This window comes from Megascapheus bottae, chromosome 13 (assembly GCF_031878675.1).
Source record: "Megascapheus bottae isolate mThoBot1 chromosome 13, mThoBot2.hap1, whole genome shotgun sequence".
NCBI classification, from domain to species: Eukaryota; Metazoa; Chordata; class Mammalia; order Rodentia; family Geomyidae; genus Megascapheus; species Megascapheus bottae.
Window position 1 is genome coordinate 32581982 of NC_143521.1, and position 25896 is coordinate 32607877.

General features: G+C 36.8%; 1 protein-coding gene across 1 annotated transcript in view; it reads left to right on the forward strand.

The window, feature by feature from the left end:
* Fryl (FRY like transcription coactivator) overlaps positions 1-25896 on the forward strand; it is a 219448-nt gene that overhangs the window by 79964 nt on the left and 113588 nt on the right. The window contains exons 4-5 of the mRNA XM_090343158.1: positions 17401-17600; positions 25785-25838. Coding sequence (XP_090199284.1) covers positions 17481-17600; positions 25785-25838 — 174 coding nt within the window. The 5' untranslated portion in view covers positions 17401-17480. The remainder of the gene's footprint in view (positions 1-17400; positions 17601-25784; positions 25839-25896) is intronic.

Here is a 25896-nt window from a genome sequence, read left to right on the forward strand (position 1 = left end):
TCCTCAGACCTGTTTCATAAGAAGTTCATGATTATCTTTCACTATCCATCCTTGGAATCAGATTCTTTTGAGTGCTTCCTGTTTTGTGCTCCACTTTGAACATCTTGGCATCATCTTTGAACAACTTACCCTTGTGTCATTACTTTTACTTGAGTGTAACATCCTCTGGGGTATAGATTGATTATCTTTTTGTTGTTCTTGTAAATTTAATAATCAGTTAAGCTCTGGGTAATGTATAGGCAACTAAGAAATTATATAGTGATGCAGTAATTTTTGTTGAAATGAATTAACAGTAACAAAGAAGATAGACTACGTATATAATCCTTCTTTTCCTTTTTGGGTATTAATAGTACTACACAGTGATGCCTTCCAAGGGAGCAATTTTTGAAGCAAGAATGCAAAAAATGATACCATAGTGATTTAAAATATTTCATCATTTAGTGAGTGTTTCACTTAGTGAATTTCTTGGGACAAACATAGAAAAAGCTGATTTATTAATAGCCTTTATAAAGAAAGAAATGAAAAATACATTTTAATTAAATAAATTATATATTTTAGATCTTGCTCCTGCCTTCCAAAAAAGAAAAAATATAGTATAATATGTAATGTGCAGTGTATAGTATAGTGTATTATGTATAGTGTTTTATCATTGATTATACTAATGTTTTGTATTTGTAAGTTCAGCTTGCATGGCTTGTATTATAGAGTTGATGGTACTGGTTTTTTTTTTTTTTTTTGCTAGTTGTGGAGCTTGAACTCAGGACCTGAGCACTGTCCTTGGGCTTTTCTCAAGGCTAGCACTCTACCACTTAAGCCACAGCACCACTTCCAGCTTTTTTTTTTCTATGTATGGGATACTGAGGAATCGAACCCAGGTCTTCATGCATGCTAGGCAAGCACTCTACCACTAGGCCAAACTCCTGACACACACACCCACACACCCGCCCCCGCTGGTACTTTTATATTAATTGCTGGTGCTCTCAGATTCGGGCCTGCTTAGTTGGCACAATGTTGATGTAGTGCTGCTGAAGTTTGATTAGAGTTGAGCTTATTTTTTTCAGTAACAACAATGAAGTGACATTCATATGGCCTAAATTCAGGATTTTGTCTTTGTGCCAACAGTTTTAGGCATTACTGAATCAGGAACATTCTGTTAAACCAGCTGTGTAGTAAGGGTGTTATCACTTAAAAGATTGGCTTAGTTCCCTAGAATTGATAAGACAAAGCATTGGTTTGGTACTTAGATCCTGTCCAGTTATTATCTGCAGTGTTAATTAAGTCCACAGATGCATGTACTGTAACACTCATAGAATTTTGCTTACATCATTTTATTTAAATGTATTTTGTAGGACTTGGCTTTTATGCTTGGAGGCATAGGATGAATTGTTGTGTTTTAAATACTTTCATAAAGTATGAGTAATGTCTGGTAGGTTAAGGAACTAAATTGCATAGATTACTTGGATTTTTGCATAATGAGAAGTTATAGTTTTTGTTTTTTGTTTTTTGCCAGTCCTGGGTGTGGGCAGTGTCCTTGGGCTTTCTCAAGGCTAGCATTCTACCACTTGAGCCACAGCACAATTTCTGGCTTTTTGCTATGTATGTAGTACTGAGGAATTGAACCCAAGTCTTCGTGCATGCTAAGCAGGCACTCTACCACTAGGCCAAACTCCCAGCCTGAGAAGTTATAGTTTTTAACACTCAGCTTGGATTACAAGATAGGCAGTATTCCCTCATCTAAATTTCAGTTAATATTTGTGTGTTTTTTGATTGAAATAAACCTTGCCATCTGTTGGCCTGGTATTTTGGGATGCACTATGTGTATATGCTCTCACATTGTATGGGTATATGCTCATCTCACATAATAATAAAAATTGATGAGGACCATTATTGTTTTCAGAATTTCTTTATTATAATTTACGTGCTGTAAAATACATCTTCCTAAAATCTTCAATTTGCTTGTTCTTTATGTACTTACAAATTTGTGTAGCTATTAGCCCTAATTGCAAAACATTCTCATCATCTCCAAAAGAAGTTCATGTCATTGAAAACGTAAATAGAGGTGGTTTATTTGTGGGGGTGACTACCTTCTTTTCACTATTTCCAAGTTTCATACCTATTGCTCCATAGTTTTGTTTTTTGTTTACAGTGGCATAATACTTTTTATAATGAAATAATATTCCTTTGTATGAATATGTTTTGCTTATTTATCAGTTGACAAATGTCTGATTTTACAGGAAGTAAACTGGGGGCTCAGACAAGCAAATACTAACAATACCTCAACTCCACACACAGTTTTTTTCCCTTTCTGTTTATAGTGCTTGGGGGTTGAACACAGGATTTTAGGAATGCTAGTCAAATGCTCTACCACTGTGCTACCTGCTCAGCTCCAAACTCTTTATCCACTTAACTTCATTTAACTGCCCCTTTTAATGAACTACTTTCCTAAGGAAGTGGTAAGTTAAGCAATCTGGAGAAGTACCTAACAGTTTGGAAGAAGATTAGGTGGGCAGAAGTGATAATCAAGGGCAAGAAGTGGAAGGAATTAGCTAGTTTCTCTGGGAGAAGCAGCTCTTGGAAGAGTGATGAGAATGAGGTAGCACGGATAGGCCATAGTTAGATCACATAAGATCTTGAAATCTTTGTTACTAATTTTGGTCTTAATCTTCTTTTTTTTTTTTTTTTTCTTTTTTCTTTTTGCCAGTCATGGAGCTTGAATTCAGGGCCTGAGCACTGTCGTGGGCTTTCTCAAGGCTAACATTCTACCACTTGAGCCAGAGTACCACTTCTGGGTTTTTCTGTGTATGTGGTACCAAGGAATAGAACCCAGGGCTTCGTGCATGCTAGGCCAGCACTCTATCACTAGGCCACAAGCCCAGCCTTTTGATCTTAATCTTAAAAGAGAAATGGGAACCATTGATGAAATTCATAATAACAGTTGCTGTGTGATTTTATCAGATGTCTTTCATAGGATGAGAGTTGTAGAAAAGTGTTGAAAAGATACACAGTATGCAGGGAGAAAGAATGTTATTGCAGTAGGCCAGATAAGGAAAGAAAGTTGAAAAAATACCGAGGTATTTCTTTAATTTGCCAAACAGTTATGTAATATACATTGTATGGTAGATACTCCTTTTATGGCCCTTACAGAAAAGCTCATCCATCTAATCACAGATATGGGAAATATTTAAATGGTAGGAATAATATATCTTGAGAGATGGAGACTGAACTAGGTTTTTGTAAAAATCTTACAGGATAATTTTTCATTCCCATTGACAGTAATTTCAGTGATAAATCTGTTGAGAATTAGTGTTGATCAAAGTGAAAAAAATCTATTGCTTATTGCTGAAATATTCTTCTCTCAGAGAAATCTGTTTTGGGAAATATTAGACAAAGAAGGAAAGTAAATGCTCTATAATTGGGTACCCTTGTGATAGATCTAGACAGCGTTGAATTTGGGAATCATCAGCCTACTTATTTCACAAAGTTTTTTTTTTTTTTTTTTTTTTTTTCAAGACGAAACATTGTGTGTTTATTTGGCTTCATGATTTTCTTTCCTTGCTAGTACTGGGGCTTGAACAGATCCTTTAGCTTTTTTGCTCATACTGGTACTCTGCCACTTGAACCACATCTCCATTTTCAGCTTTCTAGTGATTAATTAGAGCTAAAAGTCTTATACCTAGGTTGGCTTCAAACTGTCATCTTCAGCCTCCTGAGTAGCTAGGATTATAGCTAGCTTCAAAACATAATCCTTAGATCTTAGTTTTGTGAGTTGCTAGTGTTATAGATGTGAGCCACTGGCACCTGGCCATGAGTCATTTTTTTTTATATATATTCAATGTTTATTTATTTATTTATTTATTTTTTGCCAGTTCTGGGCTTGAGCACCACTTCTGGCTTTTTTTTCTATGTATGTGGTACCAAGGAATCGAACCCGGGTCTTCATGCATGCTAGGCAAGCACTTTAACCACTAGGCCAAACTCCCAGCCCCGCCATGAGTCATTTTTATTATAGGGAAACCATGAAAGCGAAAAGAAGGATGATTCCAATAAAATAGCCCTAATAACTAATACTTTTAAAGTTATTACTTTATTCTTATGCAGAGAAGACTATGGTTTGCTGCTCAAGGCTGCCTATTGGAGTGTATTGGAAACTGTAAACTTCATCTGGAAAGAGGAAAGGAGAACTGTGGAGGAAGATTTTGTATGTTTTAGTTTGTGGAGAATATAGGCAGAAAAAGAATAATGGGTTACCTTGGTGATTGGAATTTCACTAGACTACATGTGGGTATACGGCACAGAAGAATTAATGATTTTAAATTATTATGTCCTTGAACTCCCTTTCTTCAAAATCATGTACATGATAAGTGCATGGAGGCTAGGTAAGTGAAATGGAGTGATGGAAACTCAAGAGAAAAACTGATATTTCAAAATTCTGGTATGATAAAACTCCTGTCAAGAGTGTTTAATTGTTTTACCTTGTTCGATCTCTACCAACCACCTACATATGTTTAAATTTCTCTCAACTGCCCAATGGGTTATTCATGGTATTATTTAAATGGCATTTCATTTATTTAATTATTTTTTAAATTGTCAGTCGTGGGGCTTGAACTCAGGCCTGAGTGCAGTCCCTGAGCTTTTTCACTTAAGTCTAGTACACTACCATTTTGAGCTACAGTTCCACTTCTGGTTTGGGGGTGATTAATTGGAGATAATTGCCTCATGGACTTTGCTGCCTGAGCTGGATTTAAACTGAGATCCTAAGATCTCAGAGTCCTGAATGGCTAGTATTTCTAGGCATGAGCCACTGGCCTGGCTAGGTTTTCTTATTTTTATGTAGCTTTTGAAACTTTTAATTTTGATGAACTCATTGTATGGAGCCAACTGTTCCATTTGAGGAGAATAGTGTGTAAGGAAATGTCTGCAATAGAGTCAGTGTGGTAAAGCTTCCAGAAATGCACAGATGCTGGGGCCCCACTCCAGAGATTTTTGGTTCTGATTTAAAATGTCACCAGAGATGGTTGGGGAAGTTCAGGATCCAGTCAGAATGCTTGGCTTTGCCATCATGCTGAGAGCCGAGGTGAAATCTTTTCCAGAGGACAGAATCATAATAAACACTATGACAGATAGGTTTTAGAAGTTTTCCAATTTACTAATTCACAATGAGAAACATGCCAAGTGGATATTAATGCTACGGCTGGCCCGAGCTCCTTTTGCTGTCCATAGGGAGTAAGTTCATACACAGTGAAGGTCTCATCCGAAGGTTGTGTGGGGAACCACAGCCTTGTCCAGAGCATTTCTGCACTACCCATACTCAGATGCAGTTTCACTGCCCTCAGCAAGTGTGCGTTGTGTTACACACACATTCACATGCACAAATATAAAACTAAATCTCATTGTGAGATTACGTTTTTCAGGATTGGACTAAGCTTTAGCAGTTTTTGATGTGTTTATTGGACTTTTAGCTTTGTTTTGTATGAATTTCCAATTTACCTTCGCCAAGTTTTCTTTATTGTCATTTTCTTGATATTATTTACATCACAATTTTCCAACTTTGTCCTTGTTTATGGCATCATTTGTTCTCAGTATTTTAAACATTAAAAGTTTGGTAAAATGTACTCATCTTTTTTGTTGTTAATTTTTTTTCCATCTTGGCCAATCATCTCATCTGGTTTTCTTTATACAGTCTTTAAAAAGTTAATTTTCAATTTCATATGCATCAGACTTTGTTTTTGGAATACAGAAGACCCACTATTTTGATAATGATTATAGAATGATAATGATTTGATAATGATTATGGAAAGTATTCTTTTATTAAAATACCATTTTTTTTTCTGGTCCTTGGGCTTGAACTCACAGCCTGGGCACTGACACTGAGCCTCTTTTTGCTTGAAACTAATGCTCTATCACGTGAGTCACCATGGTGACTTTTCTGAGATAAAAGTTTCATGGACTTTTCTGCCCTTTTCTGCCGTGTCTGGTTTTGACTGCAATCCTCTGATCTCAGCTTCCTGAGTAGCTGGGATTATAGGCATAAGTTACTGGTGGCTGATAATAAAATATAATTTTTGTCATGTAGGTTGGATGTTTATTCCCACAAGCCTACTCTAATATTACGTTACCATGTACAGTTTAGACAAGGTACTATCAACATTTTAATTAGAATTACATTAAACTTGTTAATTTTGAGAGAATTATGTTATGCTCTCCCATCTACCAGTATGTATTTCCATGTGTTCAGCTATTTTATGGTCTAAGAAATCCTTATAATTTCTTCCATATAATCTGTTTTTCTTTTTGTGTGTGAATTCTTTTTTAAAAATTATCTTTAAGTAATTGTAGACACATGTGAAATGTGTATGCTGCTTTGTTAAATGGCAACTTCTATATATTTCTTATTAAACTTGTCCTACATTATTTTCTGAATGAAAGACTTAGCTCCATTTTCATTTCTAAGTGATTATAGTATTTTTTAATCCATTTTCATTTCTATATGATTATTACATTGGAAATTTTATGTATTTTTCAACATCTAGGCAAGCACTCTGTTACTGAAGTCAGAACTCCAGGAATGTTATATATCTATTAAATAATATATCTATTATATATAGTACATATATATGAAATGTATAATATGATTGGTATCTGAAGATTGTTAAACTTTTTATTGCTATAACAAAATGTCTAAGTTAACAACTTATGAAGAGAAAAGGATTACTGTAGCTCATGGCCTCTGTGGAAGCTGTAGAGTTTGATTGAGTGGAAACCATGGTTTTTAGGTCTTTGGTAAGCAACAAGGTGACAACAGCAAAGAGAGGGTGGTAGAGCAACACTGTTCACCTCAATGGTTAGAAGCAGAAGTGAAGAAGAAGGGACCACAGTCCCACTATTCCTTGGGGGAATACTCCCAGTAGCTTATGGATCTTTGATGTGGCCCCTCTTGAAGATTCATAGAACCTCAGAAGTCCTAGTAGAAAATCTCCTCTGAGGTTCAAGACAAACTCAGTTGTGAACCACTCTGCAAATACAGAAAGCAGATTACCTACTTCTAAGATACAGTGATTGGACAGGCACATGTAAACACTATTATTTTGAAAGGATTAGGAAATTAGTAAGGAGAGACTGGTCCAAAGCAAAACCCAAACTAGCAGACAAACATTAAAGATTCGTGTTGAGGATTGAACCCACTGTGGTGGGTGACAGGCTTGTAAATTTTTGCACTTGGCTTCTGCACTGCTTTGCTTATAGCCCCCCCCCTCCCCATGGCTTCTTCCTGGGCAACTTTGCAGACTGCCTACAACTGCCTACAGTAGGCCCTTCACATGTACCCATTGTGGCTTTGGCTTTACTCTCACAACTTTACACATCACCCAAACAGAGGCTGCTTGAGAGGACTCCAACCCAGTTGCACACTTCTTGATTTCCTGGAACAGATGCCAAGATTTTCTTCACATCATGAGGTTATGTATAAATGGAATAATTTTCCCGCTTGCAGGACCAGGAATCGATGTAATCAGGTTTTCAAGGTTTCAATCGACCGATGGGCCAGATGCATCGTTTTTACACTTCTGGTGTGGGGTGCAGAACGGCAATGTAGTGGACCATGTGACACTCACCTCATGTATAGGAAACAAAAAGGAAGATGCAAGGGGTTTGGGGCTTCCACTCACAGTGCCCTGCAGATTTCCCACAGAGACGTGCTTTCTAAGTCCACAGCATCTCTCAATAGAGCTACTCTGGGAAGGAAACTTTCAATGCAACTTTTTCAGGACCATTTAACCTCCAGTCTGTGAGATAACCTGCAAGTGGGATGGGGCTTAATAAATATTTAACATTTGCTTTTATTTGTTTGTGACTGCGAGACACCATTAGATGTACAGTCTGTCAGTTCAGTGTGGGTTAGACTGCTACTGTATTTTCAGGAGAAATCCTAAGAGATGGAAGGGAAAGTAGCCTTAGCCTCTGTTGGACAGTATCCAGTTTAGATATTAAGAGGAAGTCCTGTCTTGTCTTTTTCTTCTCTCTGATGCTCAGGAGTTGGAGAAGATGGCTATATCAGATAGAGAGCTTGAGTTATTTGCTGATCAAGGGCCTGCAATATTCTGGTGCTTGGATTCTTTTGTTTTGTTTTCCCTTTCTTCTTTCTTTCTCTCTCTCTCTCTCTCTCTCTCTCTCTCTCTCTCTCTCTCTCTCTCTCTCTCTCTCTCTCTCTCTCTCTCTCTCTCTTTCCTTCCTTCCTTCCTTCCTTCCTTCCTTCCTTCCTTCCTTTCTTTCTTTCTTTCTTTCTCTCTTTCTTTCGTTGGTACTAGGACTTGAACAAAGGACCTTAAGGCTAGTGCTCTACCACTTGAGCCCCAGCTCCACTTTTGGCATGTTAGTGGTTAATTGTAAACAAGAGTCTCATAGACTTTCTTGCCTGGGTTAGCCTTGAGCTTCAATCTTCAGATCTCAGCCTCCTGAGTAATTAGAATTACAGGAATGAGCCTGCAGCATTTGATCAGGTGGTTGAATTCTTAAGGGATGCCCTGAATAGGGCCTCAGATGCACGTGTGCATTCGTGTGGGGGGGTGTGGGGGGGTGTTTTGTTTTGTTAGTCATGGGACTTGAATTCTAGGCCTAGGTGTTGTCCCTGAGCTCTTCAACTCAAGGCTACAGCCCTACCCCTTGAGCCACAGCACCACTTCCAGTTTTCTGATGGTTAGTTGGAGATGAGTCTCATGGACTTTAGTGCCCAGGCTGGCTTTGAACAACAATCCTCAGATCTCAGCCTCCTGAGTACTAGGATTACAGGCATGAACCTCTGCACCCGGCTAAACTTGTGTTTTTCTACAAGAGAAAAATCTGTGGAAGATTGTTACAGTGTCTATGTGGGGGGAGAATGGGAGGGAGACTTGAACTCATGGCATTGTGATCTTGCTTGAATTGCTTGCCACCTAGCACTCTACCAGCTTAGTTATGCCTCTACCCTGACTTTTTTCTTTGCTTGGTTATTTTGGAGATGGAGTCTGCCTGGAAAGGACAGGCTTGGAACTTTCATCATCTGATCTCAGCCTTCTAAGTGGCTAGGATTACAGAAGTAAGCCACTAGCGCCCAGCTCCCACATAAAATTTTAAAATGCTACCTTATCTTCTAAGGTTTTAGAGTACTTTTTAGCTGAGCTCTGAAAGCTTATCCTAAAAGTACCAGAAAATAATAACTCAGGGATTCTCTAGCTGAGTGAATAATGGATTATTTAGATGACAGGTCATTTTGCTTATGCTTCATAATAAGTGTTATTTCTGTAGCAGACTTCAAGTAAAAAGCATTGAAAGCGTGCCAAAGATGTCATAGGACTGCTATGTTTAGAAACTGTTTTCAGTGGGACTAGTTTAGATTAGGATAAATAAATGTTTTAGGACATCTGTTCAGAGAACAAACAAAAGTTTGATTTTTCTACCCATTGAAATTGAACCTGTAGCAAAAGCACTGAACTGAATATTGAGGGGAAATGACTGGACTCACAGAAAATAGATGGAAATTACTTAGGAATAAGAAGAAGATTCAGATAAATATTCTAAGGAAAGAAGGGTACATTTTGCCTTGGGTACACAAAAGAATACAAGTTACTTGAGGATATGCTGGTTTCTAAATGAAGAATCTTACTATTGCAAGGATGCCAGTTTTATTTAATGTGTGGAGACTTTCATAAATTTGAGAATACAAATGATTACAACAGTCGAAGATGTTGAAGAAGAGAGAATATTTGTGCCAACAGGTGTTAAAACCTATTAAAAGGTACAATAACTGAGTGTTGTGCTATCAACAGGGACAGATGGAGAGAGTAGAAAGCTGTGAAAGTGAGTATAGACCTAGTTCACGATAGTAAAACCAGAGATAGAATTTCAGTAAATGAACTCAGAAGAATTGGTTAAATATTGGGAAAGTACTATAAATTATAAGCATGTGGTAGCATATGTTTATAATCTCAGTTCCCAGGAAGTATGAGCAGGAGGAGTATAAATTCCAGGCCAGTCTGCCCATCTCTTTATTTGGTTACTTTGTTGAAAGATATACTAACACCAAAGGTATATACCCCATGCAGAGTTAGAGTTTGCTACATTTCCAGAATATTGGCTTTGGTTTCTTCATTTCTCCTTTTAACTAGTGAATCATATAACTAGTTTTTGTTTTCAAAATGTCTGTCTTAGCTTGTTCCAAGTTTTAACTTGAACATATGTTTGATACGAATTCTTTCAGGCGCTTGTTCTGATCAAGTAGAATAGGCTTGTAATTCTTTCCTTCCTTTTTCCCTTCCCCTCCCTTCCCCTCTTTTCCCTCTCCTCCCCTCTCCTCTCCTTCCCTCCCCTTTCCCTCCCCTCCATCCATCATGGGGCTTGAACTCTGGGCCTGCGCCCTGTCGGTTAGCTCTTCAGCTCAAGGTCATGGCTCTACCACTTTGAGCCACAGCACCACTTCCAGTTTTCTGGTCATTAATTGGAGATGAGTCTCACAGACTTTTGTGCCTGGGCTGGCTTTGAACCATGATCCTCAGATCTCAGCCTCCCAAGTAGCTAGGATTACAGGTGTGAGCCACTAGCACCTGGCTCCTTTATCTCCTTTTAAATGAAAAGATTTATTTTAGAGCACTTCAAGTTCATAGAAAAATAGAGATTTCCCATATATACCATCTTCTCATTTCCTTTATTATTACATGCCGCGCGCTCACACACATAGAGAGAGTGTGTGTGTGTGTGCACGCGCGCGTGTGCGTGTGTCTGTCTGTCTGTATATACACATACACACATATATGTGCATGCATACACGCACATCTTCTGTGCTCAGCCTTTTCATCTTTTCCTTCCTCTGTCTGGTATTCAGTACTCAAGTTTTCCATTTCCCTGAATGTCACAGTTGTAGTTTTTCATATTGACTTCTTTGATTAGTCATACATGTTTTCACATTTCTTGATTTTACTGCTTCATGATACTATTGTACACCATCTTATTTGCCTCTGAGTTGAACATCCATAAACACATACACGAAGCTTTTTTTGTGTTACAAGTTTTCAACTCCTTTGGATACAGATGAAGGAGCATGATTGTTGGATGCATAGGGGATTGTTGAAGCACAGGGGATTGTTGTTGTTGTCGGTGTGTGTGTGTGTATGTGTGTACCAGAGCTGGAGCTTGAACTCAGGACTGGGCACTGTCCCTTAGCCTTTTTTGCTGAAGGCTGGCATTCTGCCACTTGAGCCACAGCTCTACTCTGGCATTTTGGTGGCTAGAGTAAAAATTTCATGAACTTTCCCACCTAGGCCTCTTGAGCAGCTAAGATTACAGGCGTAAACCCCTTGACTTGGCATTTAGTCATAAGAAATTAAGCTTTCTGAAGACATTTTGGTAGCATTTTTCATTCCCACTAGCAGTGTGTGGAAGTCTAAAAACCCTGTTGAGATTTGGTGCTTTTGAAAGTTGAGTCATTCTTGTCATGGTATTGCCATTGTTTGCAATCCCCTAAATATAGCATCTTTTCATATGCTTATTTGACATCTGTATGTCTTTGGTGAAGCAGTTAGCTTGTGCCCATTTTTTAGTTGAGTAATTTTTCTTATTCTCTATGTATTTTAGTATCAGCCCTGTAAAATTTTCTCCCAGCTCATTTTTTTCATTCATTCTCTTAATTTTTTTGTGTAAAACTTAGTAAATTGGATCTAGATTATTTTTTTCTTTCATGAATCATGGTTTTAATGTATGGGTTTATTTACACCAAGATCACCTAGTTTGGGTTTTTTTTTCTTTGTTTTTTTTCTTTAATCTTCTAGGAGTGAATCTTTTGCACTTTACAGTTGCAATAGGAACTACTTTTAGTCTCAGTAGAAGGTAAAAATTCCGTGTCTAGATTCTTTCTTTTATTTTTTTTAAAAACAATGTTTTTAGTTCTTTAGCACCATTTGTTGAAAAGTCTCCTTTCTTCACTGACTTGTCTTTTCTCCCTTGTCAAAGATCAGTTGACTGTATTTGTGTAGGTCTATTTCTGGGCTGTCTGTTCTGTTCCATTGATCTGTTTGTCTATTCTTTTTCCAGTAACACAATGTCTTGATTACTGTAGCTTTATAATATGTCTTAAAGTCAGGGATCATCATGACTTTATTCTTTCCCTTCAGTATTTTGTTGTCTATTCTAGGTCATTTTTTTCTTTCTATAGAAACACTGGAGTCAGTTTGTTGGAATATGTGAAATAGCTCACTGGCATAGATTTATTATTATGTTTGAATAGTTGTACAAAAGTTGCCACTTAACAAAGGAGATTCTGAATACACTGTATCTTGATCAATGTCATCTCTTTTTTTTAAAACTAAGAATTTGCTTTTAAAATGAAGATATATTTTGCTTCTGTTGGTTATTTTACCGTATGCATTTTATAATAATAATTATTATGATAATTATTATTAGTGTGCTGATCTTGGGTCTTGAATTCAGGGCCTGTCCCTGAGCATTTTTTTGCTCAAGGCTAGCATTTGACTCACACCTCTACTTCTGTATATATATATATATATATATATATATATATATATATATTTTTTTTTTTTTTTTGGTGGCTAATTGGAGATAAGAATTACATGAACTTCCCTTCTCTGACTGGCTTCAAACCTTTGTTCTTAGATCTCAGCCTCCTCAGTAGCTTGGATTATAGGCTTGAGCCACTGTTGCCCAGTTCACATTTTCTTTTTTAAATTAATTTATGCTGCTGGGAATCAAACCTAAGACCTTGTACCTATTCTAGACAAGTTACTGTACTACTGAGTTATACCACTAGCTCCTTCTTATGTTTTATTGTTTAAATGATAATTGATAAGTTTACTGCTAATGAATATAACTAATATTTGTTAAAATAGAAGTTATATAGTACCTTGTTATATTTCAGAATTGTATCATCTGCCCTTGAGTATTTTTGTGTAATATGAATATAGGGATACATCTATGATGGCACAGTAAAGGTTTTTAATCCATGAAGCCCTGCTTGGTATCTTTCAGAAGACTCTGTGGAGATCTTTTTATACCATATCTTTCTCTAGGGATCAGAAAGACTCTACCTTTTGATAATCTTATATATTTTTAGGGATGCTTTTATTTAGAACATTGTAAAGCATAGTGGAGACAGAGAAAAGCCCTTATCAAAGCTCTTATAAAGTTATAAACCTAAACTTTTATAATTTAAGGGTTATGGGTCTGTCTGTATTTCTCTTGACTGGATTTAAATTGTGTTTTTAAGCATATAAAAGGTGAAAGAATATGAACAATATAGTCATTTTATTGACTATATTAAATAAATCAGCACAGTGCTATAGTCCACCTAAAATATTTATTTTCTGTTGCAAAAACATGTAAATACTTAAGTCTTACTTTATTCCTTTTGTTAGCAGTTAGAATTTCATAGATTTATATTCCAAGGATGTTTAATATGACATTGAGTTTTTACTATTTCTAATTCAGTACCTGATTTTGTTCTTAAGAATTATACTTTAGGGCCGGGAGTTTGGCCTAGTGGTTAAAGTGCTTGCCTAGCATGCATGAAGACCCGGGTTTGATTCCTTGGTACCACATACATAGAAAAAAGCCAGAAATGGTGCTGAGGCTCAAGTGGTAGAGCTCTAGCCTTGAGAAAGTCCAAGGACAGTGCTCAGGCCCTGAGCTCAAGCCCAGGACTGGCAAAAAAAAAAAAAAAAAAAAGAATTATACTTTAATACGTATGCCTTTAGCTCTCTCAAGCTTACATAAATTTTTCAAATTTTATAGTAGCATGGAGAGAAACATTATTATTTAAAATGATAAAATATTTAATTCAAGTAGTAAAATGTCACTATGTGGGAACTACTCTTTTTGCTTAAACTGATTTATCTGGGCTTCTCTCTTATTAGCAGAACATTAAAAAATTTCATATACTCTTACCAAGGCTGGGCAGTATACTGGAATATGAAGTCAGAGGGAACAATTTTGATAAAGAAAATAGATTATCTGATGATTTTCTTCAATGTGCTGGGTTAAATTCTACTTTGGTTTATTCTGTTTTATCTTTTTAAATTGTTCTATTTTCAACTTGAGAATGTTAATATTTCTTTAGTTGATCTCATTAATGTTTTGTGGATAAGAAAATGAGGGAAGAAGTGACACTGTTCAAAAAGAAATGTACTCATTACCTGACCTGTGTAACTGTAATCCCTCTGTACATCATCTTTACAATGAAAAACAGCTGTTAAAAAGAAAGTAAATATAGTTAACTCTTCATTATGTGCTGCAAATATGTTCCTGACTTTATTTGGTTTTGCACACATTTCCTAATTTATTTATTGTTGTTGTTTTTGTTTTTTCACATCAAACACTATATTTTGAACATTCAACCATGCCATCGAGCATTTTTTAAATGTCATTTAAAATATGTAGCATTGCATTAAATTTTGCTAATTATATGCTGTGAGATTAGATTGCTTAGTGGCCTGATATAACTATCAATAAATATGTTTATTGTTAACTTTTTTGTATTATTAAATATAACAAGTATGTTTTGATACCTACTAAGAAACAAAATGAATACAACTAATGGTAACTTTAATGAGAAAAATATATTTTAATTTTCAAACTTGAAGTTTTTCTGCTTTGGACTCAGGAAAGGTTTCCTACAACTTTGTCTATATTGGTAAATATGTTATACCTCAGGATATTTGCCTGTGCTTAATTTTTAAGTAAGTAGAAGTTAGCAAAAAGTAGATTATTTGCACCAAGAACACAACAATGGTGCTGGACAAACAAATCCTATGGAAAATTATCCTGAAGCATCAGTTGTGAGTTTAAATCCTGATTCTAATCTTCTCCCATCCCTCTTCAGAGCTTCTACATGGGTTATATGAACTGTACAGTCTGGGAAAATATTGTGTAAAGTTAAAAGTGGGATATAAAATTTGAAGTAACTGAAATCTTCAGAATATATTAAATGTAATACAAATAAAAAAGTAGATTATTTGATAAAGTCTGAGTAGTACTCTTAGCAACTTAGAATAATTAAAAACTTTTTTTAGGATCTTTTTCCACCATGACATTTGTTAACAGAATTCCCTCCTCAATAATGCACAATGTTGGATCATGATAAGAGTAAACAAATAGGTCTTTGTGTAAAATAATGTTCACTGTGTTTAAAGACTGTGTGTGGGTTTTTTTGTTTTGTTTTGTTTTGGTCAGTTGTGGGGCTGGAACTCTGGGCCTGGGCATTGTCCCTGAGCTCTTGTAGCTCAAGGGACCCCTTGAGCCACAGCCCCACTTCCCATTTTCTGATCATTAATTGGGACTTCAGTGCCCAGGCTGGCTTTGAACCTCGATCCTCAGATCTCAGCCTCCTGGGTAGCTAGGATTACAGGCATATTCTTAGCGCCTGGCTAAGAACTGTGAATTTTTGTTTTGAATTTTTTATTATACAGTTTTGCTTCTAGAATATAGTTCATAATATATTTTAACTTGGAGTGAAAAATATATTTTTTAAGATTAATATTTTCATAGATGAATAGTGTTTTTATAGATTTCTGTATATTTTCATAGTATATTTGATAGAGTAGATTTTTGATAGCAATTTTTATTGTAAGTTTTGAATTTATGTGTTTTGAACAGATTTATTGCCCTTTTATATACAAAGAAATGCAGTATTGGAATAATTATGTTGTTTCCCCTTCAAGAATGAAGGTAACTTGTAGTTACTTGTATGAAAAAGGCAGTAGAGTTTAGGTGGAGATGGAGAAGTACAAACTTGTGAATTTCCCATGAATACTGTAGGTATCTTAGGCCAAAGGAGATCAAACAAGCTGAAGTTGAAGGAGGGAGGGTTCATACTATGCATGAAGATAGGCTGCAGCAGTTGAAACAGCGGTAACCCTTTAGCATGCAAAATGTGTGTGCTCTTTTTCCACCAAGTTTCACCCAACTTAATGTTTGCCATATACTAGTATCCCCATTTGAGTAGATGACACACAGTCCTCTGAATGATTCAAATAGGACTCCATGAGCCATCATTACCTCCCTTGGATAGCTAAGCCCCTAAAAGATACAAATGTCAAATCCTTTCCCCTCCCCCCATTCCTGTATGTTTGCTTTCCTCTTAGCCTAGGCTTTGATCATCTCACCTGGATTTCTATAATGATTCTGTTTTTCCTCTTCAAAACCATTCTCCAGGGAAGTGAGAGAAATCGTCAAGAGAAATAAGATCTCATTTGTCTCCATATTAATATTTTCCACCCAATATAGTTGCATTTAGAAATAAAATCTAATTTCTTTAACAAGCTCTAAAAGGTTCTCTAAAGTTTACTTTCTGACAAATGATCCTACCCCTGTTCCCTCACTTGGCCTTCATGTTTCTCAAACATCTGTTCTCAGTCTTGTGCTGTTTTTGGTTTTTTGCCATGCTGCCTCTTTTTTAAAAAAATTATTTATTAATTAATTTATATTTATTTTGGGGGAGGCCATGGGACTTGAACTCTGGGCCTGGGTGTTGTCCCTGAGCTCTTCAGCTCAAGGCTATTGCCCTACCCCTGAGCCAGAGCCCCACTTCCTGTTTTCTAGTGATTAATTGGAGAGAGGAGTCTCAGGTTTTGTCGTGCCAGGCTGGCTTTGAACCTAGATTGTCAGATTTCAGCCTTCTAAGTAGCTAGGATCACAGGCGTGAGCTCCCTCACCTGGCTCTTTTTTACTGTTTAGGATCTGTGTTCAATGAAGTAGTCTGTGAGCATGCTTTCCAAAGTAATTCCTTTTCTATTTGTTTTATTTATTTATTTATTTTTTTATTTTTTTTGCCAGTCTTGGGCTTGAGCTCAGGGCCTGAGCACTGTCCTTGGACTCTTTCTCAAGGCTAGAGCTCTACCACTTGAGCCTCAGCACCACTTCCGGCTTTTTTCTATGTATGTGGTTCCGAGGAATCGAACCCAGGTCTCCATGCATGCTAGGCAAGCACTTTAACCACTAGGCCAAACTCCCGGCCCCTTGTTTTATTTTTTTTTACTGCAGTCACCGATTAAAGTTCATATACTCAATAAATATTTCTTGTGCATCTAGTGTGTGCCAGTCATTGTTCTAGTTAGTTGGATTCATCTGTGAACAAAAGGACAAACAAGAATCTGTAGTCTCATTAGTAACTCACAGTAGGAGTATAGGAAAAAACACAGTATATAATATACATGGTATATAATGCCATTGTAGATATACTTGGCAGTTTGTTAGGTGGCAAGCGTAACAGAGAAAAATGAAGTAGGTAAGGGAAAAATAGAAGAGATGGGAAATTGAAATCAGTGGTGTAGGTGGAGTTTAGGGCAGGCTGTATATAAGGTAAAGGTGTAGGTCTCATCGAGCTTGACTGTTAATATAGAGTTCTTTTGTTTCTTTCCCTTTTAGCTTCAGCACCAGTGAGCAAAGTAAACAAATACTGTGCTTCTTCTAACTTTCATTCCACTTGTGGAAAGAAGAATATCATCATGTCAAACATTACGATTGACCCTGATGTCAAGCCTGGAGAATATGTCATCAAGAGCCTCTTTGCAGAGTTTGCCATTCAAGCTGAAAAGAAAATTGAAGTTGTAATGGCTGAACCCTTGGTGAGTAAAGCTGACCTGTAAATCTGAATTTTTTTATTTTTTACTTTTGCATTAACAAAAATTTTCAAAGGAAATAATGTGACTGGAAAACCTGTGGTATGGGATGGGTTAAGACTGAAGTGGTAGACAGGAGCATGGCCTAGTGGTAGAGCGCCTACAGAGAAACAATTCAATAAGAAGTTATTGGAATTGGAAGTAGAGCATTCTGATTGTTTTAGAGAACAGTCAGCTTATTGACGTAACTTTGTTCACGTAACTTTGCAAACACAGGTGTGGCAGTATAAATAAGTTACTGTGGGTTTTAAGGGAGTAGATGACAGTGCATGAGATAAGATGGGCATTGATGCTGATGAAGTTGAGGATGTAGAAGGTGAAATTAATTTGTTCCTTATGAAGCTGGATTAGAGTAAAGTGTTTAATCAGCTTGAGACTCAGAAGACTTGTTTCTTGTCTGAAGTCCAGAGCTTTGATTGCCAAAGTGTGGAATGGGCACATACTATAATAGTATTTTCAGGAGCTATGTGCTTCCTCACAAAGATAGAACAGAAGAGAGGAGAGGTGACAACCTCGTTGAAGGGACAATTGTTACATGCTCTTAATTTTCTTAGTGAAACAAGACTTAAAATTACTGTTTGCAAAGATGAGCCTCTTCCTAATCATTCAGGTATTATACTGAGGAAAGAATCTGTGAAATATTTAAGATAGAGAGCTAAAATATTGATTAAGTGTATATTTCAAGACCATGCACATCATTATATATTGCATTATAAATTTCATTATTGATTTTTATATATTTATAGTATGTGCACAATATTAAAGTTCTGTTTTAGAAATAATAATCGTAATGTTGAATGCCAGTGGTTCACGCCTATAATCCTAGCTAACAAGGAGTCTGAGATCTGAGGATTGTGGTCGAAAGCCGGCGTGGGTAGGCAAATCCTTGACACTTACCTCTAGTCAACCAGCAAAAGCCAAAAGTGGAGGTGTGGCTGAAGTTGTAAAATACCAAAAAAGTTATACATACCAAAGCAAGGAAGAACAAGCATGAATCCTTAACTTTTAGTCCCTATACTGGTATCAAGAAAAGATATAAAACAAAAAAGAGATGACCAAATGATAAGTTTTAGTCAAAAATGCACTTAGTCCACTAAACTTTGATTTCCTTTTTTAATGATCTCTAAGTATTTGATACATTGCTTTAGTAGCCTACTTAAATAATATACACCTAAGAAAGGAAAAGTTTTACAAATAAATATTAAAATATGTTATAATATTGGAAAATACAGAAAAGTAGAAATGTATAAAATGTACCAACACCTAGGATCCCGCACAGCTTCAAGGATTTTCAGTTGGTGCCCAACACATTTTGAAAACACTGTGGTTTGGTCTTAATCAGTTTTCAAATATTATATATTCTTAAAGAAATTTTAATTTTAAAATGTCAAAATTTGAAAGCTTTAAGAGAAAATATGGATGTGATTACCTAATTTGATTGAGCTTATAAGATGACAGTTATTATTTTTAAAAACCTTTCTCCTTTTTGCTTCTCATTAGTGTTTGACCTCAGGTACTGCCACACGGGGTGTGACAGAGTGGCCATCAACCTCTCATTTCCGTTTATTCACTGGGCTTTACTTTATATACAACTCAGATATTGTCACCTCTCTCTTCAGAGCTCTTACTCATTATCATAAGAGTAAGTTCAAGTTCTTGATAGGTATTTCCAGGTTTTAGCCTTGTTTTAGTTTGCATAATGTCTTATGGTTCTCTTACTCTAATTTGTCATGATACTTAAAATACTTCTCGCATACACCTTGGCGCGCGCGTGTGTGTGTGTGTGCGCGCGCGCGTGCGAGCCCATGTGAGCGTGCTCGCGCATGTGTGTGTGCACAGATGTGTGCACGCGTGTGTTTTTCTCACAACTGAAAATACTTTTTACATCTGTATTATTATTATTATTACAACTTTACTCAATTTTTATAAACATTTCATAGTGGTCCTATTCTAACCTAAATACCATAATAATGTGGATAGTGTCTCTAATATGACCACATGTTAATTGTACATGGGCATGTCTGTATGTACATGTAGATCCTGACTGTCATAATCTGATGTGCTATTTGATGCCAGGGACCAGGTAGTCTCCTCTCTGTATCTGAAGCACTGCCCATGCTGTAGATACTTTTAGGAAAAGGAAAGGCTGGAGATCTGTATTTTAAATTGAATTGAGCCTTAAAAGGCACTGCTGTTGTGTGTACTCTGTTCTAATAAGACATTATGTCATTTTTCTATCAGACTTCTCAGTTCTTTTTGAATACTTTGGTGTTACAGTATTTTATTTATTCATTTAACAGATAATTTCAGAGATGTCTGTTAAGATTCTAAAAGATAGGTAGTGGTGTGGGTTCCAGAAGTACATCAATGTTTCTATCCTGTCGTCACTCTTGGAGAGAAGAGGTACACAGCAGGAAAATCCCCAAGTCCTGGTCAAATTGTACAGACACTTACCCCTTGTACTTCTGTCCACCACAGCAGTTCTTTTTTTCTAGGTCAGAACTTTGTCAGCTTTGTCTTCATTTATATCCAGGTCTGGGTAGATTGGAAATCCATAGCATCTAGATAGTTAAGATACATTTAATCCAGTATTGACAGTTTTTTTTATGTTTATTGGCCTCCATTACTATTTTTTTATTAAAGAATTTATAAACATTGATTTTTACATCAATGACATGTTTAACAAACAAGTGTTCAAGAAGGGAATCTCTATATATAATCACTGGCACTTAGTTTTTAGAACATACTCAAAATTAGGCTAAGGGTTTGTATATATCATAGATACATATTAATTTATGAAATAAAACATTATGATTTTTACTTATTTTGAAATTCATTCTGCTTATCACCCTTTGGAGATGATAAGCAGTCATCCAAAGAGTTCTTTTGATTTCTAAGGACATTCTTGCAGAGTCACTTTAAAATCAACAGCATCCAAAGCTTGTCAGGTACAAGGAGATTGGAGAGCTCGTGTTCTGCCAGGACAGCGAGTTACAGAAACACTTAGAAGCACAAATGTAAGTGGCTTTTGCTGAAAGAACTTAATCTACCACTAAAATGAGAAAACTGGCTTTTTAATTCCCTTATTAGAAACCATAATAAAAGCAGGTTAAGGAGGCTAAAGGAAGCCAAAGATTAGCTGAGTTTGATATTGAGCACAGCTTCATTTTAGAAGAAAGATTGAGGAAGGGCATCATTGATTGAAATTGCAGCTTGGAAACTATGCAGTTCAATACTTCAGGTTCTTCCTAAAAGGAGATTGATCGATCTTGGGCAATGGCCCAGGTAAAGCCTTGCTTGCCTATTAATCTTGTAGATTGCCAAGGACTAGAAAACAAGGTAGAAAAAGCTTGATCATCTAGACCTTAAGTAGCTGGCTTAGGCCCCAGTATTTTAAAAAATCCGCAGTTCTTCTCTCCTCCTCCCCCATGGTAATGAGACTTGAACTCTGGGCCTGGGCTTTTCAGCTCAAGGCTACCGCCCTACCCCTTGAGCCACAGCACCACTTCCAGTTTTCTGAGTTTTGTCGTTAATCGAAGATGAGTTTCATGAGCTTTTTAGTGTTCAGGCTGGCTTTGAACCAGAGTACTCAGATCTCAGCCCCCTGAATAGCTAGGATTGCAGGCATGAGCCACTACACACCACTTTCCTTTGTTTTTTGAGAATATTAGATACATATGTAGTTCAAAAGAATTTCTTTTTCCTGTGTGATTGGTTTGCCAGAACTGTCTCATTAGTTTTGTCTTCTCCTTGGCATGTTTATTTTTATATGTGTATTTTAAGAGGGAGACATGTGTGAGTGTATGTGTGTGTGTATATGATGTAATATATATATATATATATATATGAGAGAGAGAGAGAGAGAGAGAGAGAGAGAGAGAGAGAGAGAGAGAGAGAGAGAGAGAGAGAGAGAGAAGTGGGGAGGGAGGGAGCTTGAGCATGTCTGCTATCCCCTGGCCTTTTTGCTCAAAATTGGAGCTTTCCCCTGGTCAAAGGCACAGGGTCCACTCTCAAATGCTTGTCCCTCCTGCTGCTCATGGGCAAAATAAACTTCCTTTGCTCCTGAAAAAAACAACAAAAAAAAATTGGGCTCTCTCATTTGAGACACAGCTCCTCTTTTAGCTTTGGGGTGGGGATGGGGCTAATGAAGATGAGAGCCTCATGGACTTACCTGTCCAGGCTGGTATCAAGCCATGATTCTCAGATCTCAGCTAACTCAGTGGCTAGGATTATAGGTGTCAGCCTGGGGAACCTACCTGGAACAGATTTCTGTTGTGGTTTTCAGTGTCTAATCTGGACCAGCAACTTCAGCTCTATATTTTTCTCCCCTGTAATTAATCAAAGTACTGTGAGATGGTTCTTGTACTACCTAGAGGTGGAAGAGTTTAGGCATTGACTGCTAGCAAGCATAATCAGAAGCTAGAGGCAGAAGACAACGAGGGACTTTAGTATACAAAATTTTCTTAACCATCTTCAGTGTTGTTCCTCATTTTCAGTTGTTGTATCTCCTAGTTGGAACCTATCTTGCCTTTTATTAAGAAGATAATCTTGGGGACGGAGTTAGCCTAGTAGTAGAGTGCTTGCCTAGCATGCATGAAGCCTAGGCCAGCTTCAAACCGTGGTCCTCAGATCTCAGCCTCCTGAGCAGCTAGGATTACAGGGGTGAGCCAGGGTGGTCATTGTGGCCAGTGACTTAATTATGTTCTCACTCACTTTCTCTTTGATTTTTTTGATTTTGTTAATATAAAAATTATATTACCATTATCTTAGTGGAGAGAATGTTGGTTATGCATGTTCCAGCCTACTTTTGTATTTCTGTATCATTATTTTCATGTGCTTGAAAATCTTTTTAGTAAATTCTCCTGCTTTCTTTTATCTGTTGCTATTGGTAGTCTGTGTATGCACAATGTAGAAGCAAATTAGAATATGAAGGATTGTATACATTAAAATCATTCATTTTTATATTGTAATGAAAATAGTATCCATATGAAAATTAGAAATAGTTTTACTAAAGCTTATATAAATCATCCTATTTAAATTAGCCTTATTCTTTCTAGCAGTTTTATGTTAGTTCTATAAATGAAAATAATATATATATTTACTTTTTTCCCCCAGTTTCAATTGCCATTTTTGTATTTATTCCATTTTGGTGTTTCTGTGAAAAAAGTGCCACTATATCATTTTATATAAGCCTATGTCACTGTAGATAGTAATATATTTTATCTTTAGAGGTAAGTTACATAGACCGTCAACGCTTTAAAAATTATTGTGTCCTGAAAGTTAGTACAGTTTTCCCTCTTCCATGGTTTTAGTTACTGTAGGTCAACCATGATGCAAAAATATTAAAGGTGGGCCAGGAGTGTGGCCTAGTGGTAGACTGTTTGCCTAGCATGCATGAAGTCCTGGGTTCAATTCCTTAGTACCACATACACAGAAAAAGCTGGAAGTGGTGCTGTGGCTCAAATGGTTGAGCTCTAGCCTTGAGGAAAGCCCAAGGACAGCGCTTAGACTCTGAGTTCAAAGCCTAGGACTGACAAAAGAAAAAAAAAATAAAGGTAGAAAGTTCCAGAAATAAACTATTTGAAAATTTTATGTAACTTTCTTCATAGTATATTGTGGTAATTGTTCTGTTTTGTTATTATTGTGATATTAAAAAGAAAGCAGTGATTTGGGTTTGGTGCTTTCTTTGCTTTTAGGTATCCACTTGGAGTCTTGGGAATATACTTTATAAATTAGTGGAGAGTGCTGTATGTCAGCTTAACCAATGAGTATGAGTAGGACAGCCTGAGCCATTCTATAATGAAGCTGAGACATTAACAAAGTTCTTTTTAGTGATTGATGCTTAATGCAGTACATTTAGTACATGCTTTCGTAATGATGGTAAATGCTAGCAATTTTTCAAATTCATAGCCTGGCCCTATTGGCTCACACCTGTAATCCTTACTATTCAGGAGGCTGAGATCTGAGGATTACAGTTTGTAACCAGCCTGGGCATGAAAGATCTAAAAATTCAGTATTTACAGAGAACTGGAGATCAGATAAGTTGGGAGAAAACTGGCTACCATACCCCAACTTCCATCTTAGATACAAAGTTTTCTTACATGGACTTTTAAAGTTGTCAGATGCTTTTGGGAGCAATGTTCGCTGGACTTTGTAAGAATATTACTCATTGTCTTACTTAAATTTTAGAGCTAATTAATTTGGTACATATATTATTGTATAGAATAGTCATCATGTCACACATGAATAGTGTACAATTTGGCTGAAGGGACTGAAGACTTATTCTGTAAGATAACAGCTTAAGTGTGAAGCCTGTGAGGGCTTCTGTGATCTGGACAAGCCCCAGACCCCAGTCTGGAAACCAAGTTTGCCTGGCCCCATTTAAATTAGTTAGAAACATGATTCTCAGACACATAGGGAAAATTTTATATTTCTGTGGCAAAAATACACTTGTGATTTTATTTTGATAAAGTTTGGTCATAATGAGAGAAGGAAATTTTAACTCTATTGAATCCCTCTTCAATATGGTAAGTATGTAAATTGAATTTTCCCTTAGTGGATTGGATGGTGTCCATGCACTTCAATAAGTGCATTGATTCTAATGTCCTCTCCTTTGGAAACACCCATACCACCATACCCAGAACTAATGCTTTACCCCGTCTCCTCATATCTCTTTATCCAGTCAAGTTAATACGTAAAGTGTGGTTTGTAAATAACATACGAAGCCAGCCTGAAAAGAAAAATCCAAGAGACTGTTATCTCCAGTTTACCAGGGGGGAGGGGGGAGGGGGGAGGGGGGGAGGGGGGGAAGGTCAAGCGAGAGTATGAGGCTCTGAGTCCAGTCTCCAGTACTTACACAAGGAGATAGATTCCCTTCTCCCTCAGTTACAACTAGATTGATACTGTAATCTCTCAATGCTAATTTGTCTTTCTCTGGTGGTACTAATGATTGAACTATCAGAGCCTTGTGCTCTGTTAAGTAGGTGCTCTGTCAAAGCCATACCTCTAGCCCTTTTCTACTTGAGGTATTTTGAACAAGAGTTTCACTTTACTTGCCTAGTACCCATGCAAAGCTCTGGGTTAATACCCCATACAACAACAAAAAGACAAAACCAGTTGTACATGATAAGCTGAGTTCATAGTTTACTTTCAAGACTTTAAAAATTGTCAAGAGTTGAGAGTTTCTGCATAAAATGTGTAGATTGCTTTGCCCATTGTGCTACCGATGAACAAAGAAATGATAAAAGAATAGACTTGGCAGCAGACTTACATCTAAATCATATAATAATGAGTGAGAATTTTGATGAAATAAGCTGCTGCCAGTCTAGCTAGTTTTTAGGTAAATTTTAGTCTTTATTTTTGAACTGTTACAGTACATAGAGACAAATGGAACACCTCTTTTTTCATCATACCTAAGGCTAGCATCTTGGTAGTTTGTTTTATCAGATGAGAAAACCAAAAGCTCAGAGAGTTCACATTTTAGCCTAAGACTGCTTACCTGATGATGGCAAAGCCAGCTGTCAAGTCAAAGCCACCTTGCTGCCATAAGCCCAGCTAATATCATCATGGGAGACTCTGAACAGTAGGCAAATGAATGAACTGAATAATAAAAACATACTGGTAACTTAGATTGAACTTCAATCTAAACAGGACCTTTGTTGAACTTTTAGCTTCTAAGCACACTAAACACTGTTGAACTTGATCTTGTGACACAGTTATTCCTATTAGAGTATAGCTGGGAGAGTGTAAGTTTGAGTCCTAGTACTGTGATTCAGCAAGATGGGAGTTTACATTTCTCTAAAACATCCATCCCCCAGCACTGGTGGCTTACGCCTGTAATCCTAGCTACTCATAAGGCTGAGATCTGAGGATTGCAGTTAAAGCCAGCCCAGGCGTGAAAGTCTGTGAGACTCTTATCTACAGTTAACCACCAGAAAACCATAAGTGGCCCTGTCGCTCAAGGACAGCGCCCAGACTGAGTTCAAGCACCACCACTGACAAAAACCAAACCAAACCAAACAAAAAACCCTAATTACAAAGTGAACAAAAGCACAACAAATTCTTAGGTAAAAATGGTGTATTATATGGAGGATTTCTAATATTTTGTATTTATACTTTTTTTAATTGTAGGAGAAGTTATTATCCAGATCTCTTCAGAGAGGTGAAGACCTTCAGTTTGACCAGGTATGTCTTTTTTTTTTTTGCGGGGGGAAGAGGAGATGGGATACATTTTTCTTGAAGG